The sequence below is a fragment of the Lottia gigantea genome, assembly GCF_000327385.1.
Source record: "Lottia gigantea unplaced genomic scaffold LOTGIsca_59, whole genome shotgun sequence".
Taxonomy (NCBI): Eukaryota; Metazoa; Mollusca; class Gastropoda; family Lottiidae; genus Lottia; species Lottia gigantea.
In genome coordinates, this window is record NW_008710013.1 from 1355388 (window position 1) to 1363934 (window position 8547).

At 33.6% G+C, this 8547-nt stretch overlaps 1 protein-coding gene across 1 annotated transcript; it reads left to right on the forward strand.

Moving 5' to 3' along the window:
* Positions 1–6137: 6137 nt before the first annotated feature.
* On the forward strand, positions 6138–7424 carry LOTGIDRAFT_166614 (hypothetical protein; the record flags this gene model as incomplete). Its single annotated transcript, XM_009063677.1, has 2 exons — positions 6138–6609; positions 7012–7424. 2 exons carry the CDS (start codon positions 6138–6140, stop codon positions 7422–7424), a joined length of 885 nt encoding a protein of 294 aa, XP_009061925.1.
* Positions 7425–8547: the final 1123 nt, after the last annotated feature.

Genomic DNA, 8547 nt, shown 5'->3' on the forward strand with positions numbered 1-8547 from the left:
TTTCATCCCATAAAACACACTATATGAAGTTTAGGTCTTAAAAGAGTTCCAGTAAAAGCGTTCCATGCATTATGTAAAAGCTCAGTTATTAACATTTGTTTAAAAGTGGTTAAAGTTTCACAATCCTTGATATACTTTGGAAGATTGTTCCATAGAAATGGTGCAGCGTATGAGAAAGATCTCTTGCTATAGGATGATTTTGTTACAGGCTGAGCAAGCAAATTTTGATTCTGGGATCTAAGAGTTCTTGTAGGGACATAGTGTTTTAACAAGGCTTGGGGGTATTGTGGCGAGTCATTGGAATGCAGGGTAAGGTAGGTCAAGTCAATGCGTGCTTTTATAGGTAGCCAATGCAGATCTTTTAGTACTGGAGTAATGTGTTCGTGTTGTTTGGTTCTGGTTACAATCCGTGCGGCTTTATTTTGAATCTTCTGTAGTTGATTAAGTTGGTTTGCAAGAAGGTTGAACAAAATTGAGTTGCAATAGTCAAGCCGAGATGTCACGAGAGAATTGACAAAGAGTTTTGCTGTGTTCACATCAATGTATTCTCTGATGCGTCCAATGTTATAAAGGTGGAAGTTAGTAGCTTTACATATTGTAGAAATATGGTGTTAAAAATCAAAATTACAATCTAATTGTACACCAAGATCGCGAACATTACTGCTTTCTGATATGCAGATATCACCGATATTTAATGGAGTATAAGTCATCTGAGAGTTCTTACTATTACCAGAAATCGTCATAACCTCTGTTTTTTCATCATTAAGTTTAAGAAAGTTTGCAGACATCCATAATTTGATTTCCTGAATACAGAGTTCCAGATTGTTTATTTCAGTTGTTTCAGTGTCTCTTTTAAAGGCAATATATAGTTGTGAATCATCAGCATAGAGGTGATAATCGATATTGAATTTTTTTACGAAGTCTCCCAGGGGAGAGGTATAAGCGGTAAAAAGGAGAGGTCCCAATATAGAACCCTGTGGTATCCCATAACGTAATTCTATAGGCTTGGATTTCTGATTGTTAACTTTGACATACTGTGTTCGTTGACTGGGATAAGACTCGAACCATTTCAGAGCAGAACCATTTATAGCAAATCTTTCATAAAGACGTTTCAATAACACTCTCTGATCAATGGTGTCGAAAGCAGCACTAAGATCCAAAAGAACGAATTTTACAATGTTTTTATCATCCAGCTTTAGAAAAATATCATTACAGACTCTAAGTAAAGCCGTTTCTGTACTGTACCGACATCTGTAAGCCTAATCAGTATTACAATACCACCCGAATCCCGGTAGTGATTACTATCAACACCAATCCCATAGACAACACTCACATCCCAGAGGAAATTATAGGTACAACCACCAATATGCATCAACTAACAGATGGGATAACATTCAATGCCTGAATTGTGGTGGATTTGGACATATTGCACGCCAGTGCTCTTCTGCGCCACGCTCAACACCAGACCAAAACCATGCTAACAAAGACGATCACTTTTCCACCTACACGTATTACTGCAAATATTTCTGGACAAAATCTAAAAATCTTTATTAGACTAGATGAAGCTAACTTATCAACGTTTAATGGGACATCCTTCAACTGGTCGAGCGAATGTCAGTCCGCATTCAACCATTTAAAACAATGTTTACTTCAGGAACTAATTCTACGTTTTCCAGACTTTACCAAATAATTCTATGTACAGACCGACGCATCCTTACTTTCTATTGGTGCTGTATTATGCCAAAACATTGAAGGTCAAGAACATGTAATGTGTTATGCATCAAGATCGTTGTTAAAAGCAGAACAGAATTACTTATCCATTCAGAGAGAATGTCTTGCCATTATATGGGCATGCAAAGTCCTCAGACCATATCTACATGGACGACAATTTATCCCCGTAACGGATCATAAACCTTTAGTTTATCTTAAGAAGTACTATGGTACCAATTCAAGATTAACTCGCTGCATGGAGACAAGGAAAAATTTGATTACATGGTAGTTCATCGCCCTGGTAAACAACATTCAAATGCTGATGCATTGTCTCGCATTCCGAATCTAGACGACAACACTGATCACATCATTACAAATACAGCACTGATATTTAATCTACCAAATATTTCATCCAATGGCACTTTCGTATCTATATTTTCATCTCAAGTTATAGAAATATCTCAACTACAAGATCCAATCATACAATCAATCAATAAATACGTATTAAGTCATACAATCAATCAATAAATACGTATTAAGTCATACAATCAATCAATAAATAAATACGTATTAAGTCATACAATCAATCAATAAATACGTATTAAGTCATACAATCAATCAATAAATACGTATTAAGTTCCAAACAACAAATGGACTCTGATCTGATCCGAAATTAAAGCCATATCTCAAAATCTGTGACCTGTTACGAGTTAAAGTGGTATACGTTACATCATTTGGTCATTTTGGTGAAGAAAGAACTCTGGATCAAATCGCCCACGATTTTACTGGCCGGGATGGCGAAAAGATACTAAAACATTTTATAAATCTTGTAGGTTCTGCGCTCTTCGCAAATCGCCTACACCTAGCCGACAATCGCCACTACATCACGCCATTGACCGTTTGAAATTATAGTTTCCATGGATTTTCAAGGACCCTTACCTAAATCTACCAGAAATATGCGCTACATCCTTGTCTTACAATGCAATTTTACAAAATACCTACCGAATCAAGCATCTAAAACTGTTGTGGATGTACTGATAGACAGGTTCATTCCACATTTGGGTACACCAGAAACAATCCATACAGATCAAGGAAAATTATGTCATGTGAAATTTAAAACTTGAAAATGCAAGGAATTTGTCAAAAAATGTTTAATGCACTCAAGAACATGGAAAACTAAAATTGTATCTTCTTATATTACACGATGAATAGTTATTGCCTCCCTCCACTTAAAGTGATTTAATCTATATTGTCTTCTATCAAAATATTTGCCATCTCAACTTATGGAGACATTGCTACTCTTTAAAATGGTATTTAGGAGCTTATGAATATGCAGCAATTTTGGTATTTCCTATCCAATGTAAATAATAATAACAAAAGTCAATTTTTTTTTTGATTATTTTATTTATCACTCCTGTCACATAACAATTAATTCTTATATTATTCTCTTATACCAATAATATTTTTTAGCCCAACCAGATTTTTGCCATTTGAAATTTAGAACTTGAAAATGTATGATATTTTAAGTAGGAAGTATTTTCCATGAGAGTAAAAAATTGATCCGTTGATGTTATATATTGTACGTAATATATATCGTCACTCCCCCCACCCCCTTTCATGGTCTTCAAATTTGAGTAAAATGCTTGTCCATTTGAACTTATAGCTAAACTGATATCCATCTTAACATCTATCTTAACATCTTAACAGATCGCATACATATCTCATCCTTTTTAGCCCTAGGTTAAGTTTTTTTTTCTTTTTTCGGATTTTTTTTACTCCTGTTAGACCACAATCAACTCTCGTATTATCTCCCTTTATTACTTCTTTAAGATTTGATTTGTCAATATAAATGTATTCTGATTATACATCATACTTACACAATTGAAAGAACATTCTCAACTTATCATAGCACAAGATGTTATTTTTGCATTAGTTCCAATAAACTATTCTATTTATAGACAAAAACAACGGGGAAATAAACTCTTAAAATTCTTTATTTTAAACAATTCAAATTCATCAACTGTCAACCAAATTTCAGTTATTTTGGTACCAAAAATTAGATCTTGCTTCGACAGCTTGTACAAACTGTGTGAAACCTAGTAACGGTTGGTCAAAGGGGTAGCCTAAATTTATTCCTTTTCGAAACAAAACTGGTAACATTTAAAAACTATTATTTTTGGTATTCACAGTATAAGACATTTTCCAAAATCGATTTTCTCCCCTTTTTAAAGAACATCTTGTAAATAATTATGTTTTTTGTCCTATTATATTTATTTGTATGATCTGTTCTTTTAACATATTACAATATATTTCTTTTTATTGTCCGGAAGCAATACTGAGGTTGAAGTGTGCACAACTAATGTGTAACATACCATATTTGGCGCGCTTGTTTCTCAGTTACCTGATCTCTTACTTTTCTTATTCTCTTTTATCTGTATGTAATGTCACTACTGTTTTTTTGTACTTCAATGTCCGTCTACCAGTCCGCACGACCGTCCTTTTTGCCTGTCTTCTTGTCCATCCCGTCAACTCTATTTACACTAATCCTGTCTTTAAACAATAATGAGTGATATCAGTACTATGTCAGTAAATTGTCAGGGCTTAGGAGATTCCGCAAAAAGAAAAGATGTTCTAAATCTATTAAAGTCTAAGAATTATAATATTTATTGTCTCCAAGACACACATTTTTGTCACCTTCAAGAAAATTTTATTCAAACTCAATGGGGTTACAATTGCTCGTTCCATTCATATCGAACAAATGCTAGGGGGTTAGCCATACTTTTTAATAATAGTTTCAATTTCAAGTTACATAATACCATACGCATTGAACATGCCAATGAGGATTTTAGATTGACTCTAATTAATTTATACGGACCAAACAATGATAATCCAAAATCTTATGACACGCTATTTGAGACTATAGAACTTATTGAAAATCAAAATTTTATTATCTGTGGCGATTTTAACCTTGTTTTAAACCAAGACTTAAATTGTAAAAATTATTAACACATAAACAACCCGAAAGCGCGCGAAAATTTGTTAAAATGGATGGAAGTATATGATATAAGAGACGTGTTCAGAGATTTATATCCCTCCCTTATAAGATATACCTGGCGTAAAAGAAATCCTCAAAAACATGCAAGGCTTGATTATTTTTATCAAAACATAAATTTGAAAACAGCTATCGGTCTGACCATTCGGGAATTGTTTTACAACTTTTTAAAAAGTTTTTTAAAGGAAATGGAATTTGGAAATTTAACAATAGCCTACTTTCTGATTTAAGTTATGTTCAATGTATTAAAGAAAGGATCAAAATGATTAAAATATGCTTTGCCTGTTTACAATATAGCTAATATAGAAATTATATCAAATAACGATTTATGTTTTACTATAAACCATCAAGATTTTATTGAAGTGTTATTAATGGAAATCTATAACAATTTCTTTTTCGGCATACAAAAATAAATGTAGAAGAGAGAGAGAAAATAAAATTGAAAATGAAATACTATTATTAGAAGATTGCATAACAAACTCTGAAGCAGACAAACTTGACTCTTTAAAACAAGAATTAACAGAAATTAGGAATGAAAAATTGAAAGGACATTTTATTAGAGCACGCGCAAAGTGGATAGAAGAGGGGGAAAAACCATCTAAATATTTCTGCAGTCTTGAATCGAGAAATTTCATAAGCAAACACATAAACGAATTGGAAAATGAGTGTGGGGATATAATAGATAAACAAGACGATATTTTAAAAGAAACCAGACAATTTTATAAAAACCTTTACTCAAGAAAACATTTCTTGAGCAGCGATGATTTAAGTGATAAATTAAAATTTCTAAACATTAAAAGCCTAACTGATGCAGAAGCAGAGGATTTGAACACTAATATTTCAGAAAATGAACTTTTAAATTTTTTAAAACAAACAAAAAATGATAAGAGTCCTGGGGCCTGGTTTTGGAAAGTATCGTAAGAAACGTCATAAGATATATCTTAAGACAAATTTTAAGACTATCTTATGACTATCATACGACATGTAATAGAATGTAAATCAAAGCTGTCTTACGATAGTCATATCTGAGATGCTCTTATGACTGTCATAAGTGATAACATTTACTATAAAAAAAACTATAGAAAATAAAATTTATAGTTATTACTTACAAAATATATTATCAACATTAAATTTTATATGAAAATGAATTAAAATCGTAGTTTGATCATTTTTTGAATTTAGTTTGTATATTTATTATACTTTTACATTCTCGTGTTTATTTATTATCTTACATGATGTGTTTGTTATTTAATTGTAAATACTTTTAAGATGTGAGACATCGAGTACATGTAACCGCTTAACGAAATGCTCGTGCAAATACTTTGAGAAAGTACTATGGATAAAAATAATACATTTATATTTATTATACATAATCATGAGTAAGAGAAGAAATCCGAATTTTACATCGCAGGAGATTCAAATTTTGATAGACGAAGTGGAGAAGAATAAGTCCTTACTTTTCAGCCGATACAGCAATGTAGTAACAAACAGTGCTAAAAAGAAAACATGGGAGGCTACATGTTCCAAGATCAATGCAGTTAATGATACGGATCATCTCCGAACTGTTGAAGAAATTCGAAAAAAGTGGACTTGCTACGTTAGCAGTACGAAGAAAAAACTAGCTGAAAATAAGAGAGAAACACGACGGACTGGCGGTGGACCCTTTCCAAATTCAGTCTCAGCAGTAGAGGAGAAAATAGCTGGGATAATAGGGAACACTCCAATTACTGGAATCGAAGGCGGTATAGATACATGCGAAACAACTGAAGAACAAGATTCTATTACTTCACTTCCTTCGTCTTCAAAGTGTAGAAAGTGTTCATCTTCAAGTACCAGCATTGAGCAAGGTATGTAAAATCGAGTAATGCAAATATGGTTTTGTTCATATATCAAAGTTTTGGCATTCTTCTTATTTGAACTTTTTATCATATAGGCTTGAGGCCTCTGTGGCCAAGTGGTCTAAATGGTTACAACATAATCCTCTATAAAGTAACACTGAGGTTGAGTGTGCATGTGCATGTTCACTCCATTCACAATATTAATTGAATAGGAATGGCAGTTTTTTTTTTATCGAAGATAGATATATGATATGAAATAGGCAATCAAACCATGTCTTGTTTATTTTGTGTACTGTTTTGAACCATCAGAAACTAAGGGCATCATTCTCTAAGAAAGCACACTTGCTAAGCAGTAAACTTATTGTATTTGATCAACTGAATAAAGACTTATTATCAATTTCTTATTTTAAGCTCTTCCACTAAATTCGTCTGACGATAATGATGATGATTTAGACATGATTGTGACCAAGGATATGTCATCTTCAAGTAAAGTTGGCAGATTGAACAAACCAACAAAGAAATCTCCCATGGAAAATGAATCATTGCGTTTGATTGAAATTGAAAATGAAAGGTTAGAAGTGGAAAAAGAAAGGTTAGAGATAGACAAAAGTAGATTGGAGGTTGAAAAAGACATGTACAAATTGAAGATGCAGAAGGTAGCAATCGAAAAGGAAAAACTTGAATTGGAAAAGGGCAGGTATCAATTGGAATTGTCAAGACAGCAATTACAAATAGCCGAGCTATGCACTACTCAACCGTCCCTCTTTCAGGCACCTAATCCATGTATGACTACCAATCAACTAGAAGGCAGCTGTGACCCATAACCTTTGATGATGCGATGCGTGTTGCAACATTTATATAAAATATATCCAATTTGTCATCAAAGAACTACTTTATGTATGTATAGAATGTATCTTTATTAAAGAAAGCGGCCATTTATAAGTCTTCTGCGTACAGAAACACCGTCATTTAAGTTACCATCGTACTGTTGCCTGCCTATATGTCTACGATCACAGTAGTTGTCATCTGGTGGTAGAGGAATGCCATTGTTAATACACATATTGTGCAAAACTGCGACACTAACGGTTATATCACAGCTTTTTGCAGCTCTGTACAGAAATGTTCCAGCACTATTGTCAATACATCTGAACCTAGACTTCAGCAATCCAAAAGTCCTTTCCACCACACATCTTGCACGCATATGTCCTCTATTGTAACGTTCCTCTGATTCAGTGCTTGCATTGAGAACTGGGGTCATTAACCATGGGCGTAAAGGATAGCCACTGTCCCCTAAAAGCCAGCCAATGTTTATCTCTCTAGAGTTGAATAATTCATAAATCTTTGAATTTGTCAGAATAAATGAATCATGAGTGGCGCCAGGATATTTAGCGACAATGTTCAAAAACTTCATATTTGTATCGCAAACTGCTTGAACATTAATAGAATGGTAGCTTTTTCTATTTACATAAAGATGTTCATCCTCTGTTGGAGCTTTTATACGTGTGTACCATCAATGGCAGCGACTACGCTTGGAAAGTCTGTTTTTTCATGAAAACCTCTCATGATGTTGCGAAGTCCAGCCTGGTCAGTTGGCATCTTTATATAGTCATTACAAACCCTCTTTAAACATGCAGTTACATCACGTGTTATTTTTAGATACACTTGGTCTAGATATGTTATGGACATCAGCATTGACCATCTGAAAGCTTCCAGTGGCATAAAATCTGAATGCAACCATGATTTTGAATGAAACTGGAAAGGCACGAGATCTTGCTGTTGGCCTTGCTAGGGCTGTTTGGAACATTCTACATAAATCTAGTATCATTGGGCGTGAAAGTCTATATCTACATACTATTTGCTCATCATCCATGTAGTCTAGTGGGTTATTTCTGTCTCGAAATACTCTGTTTCGGCGTACGTTTTCAGCTTGTCGAATGTACATGTAAA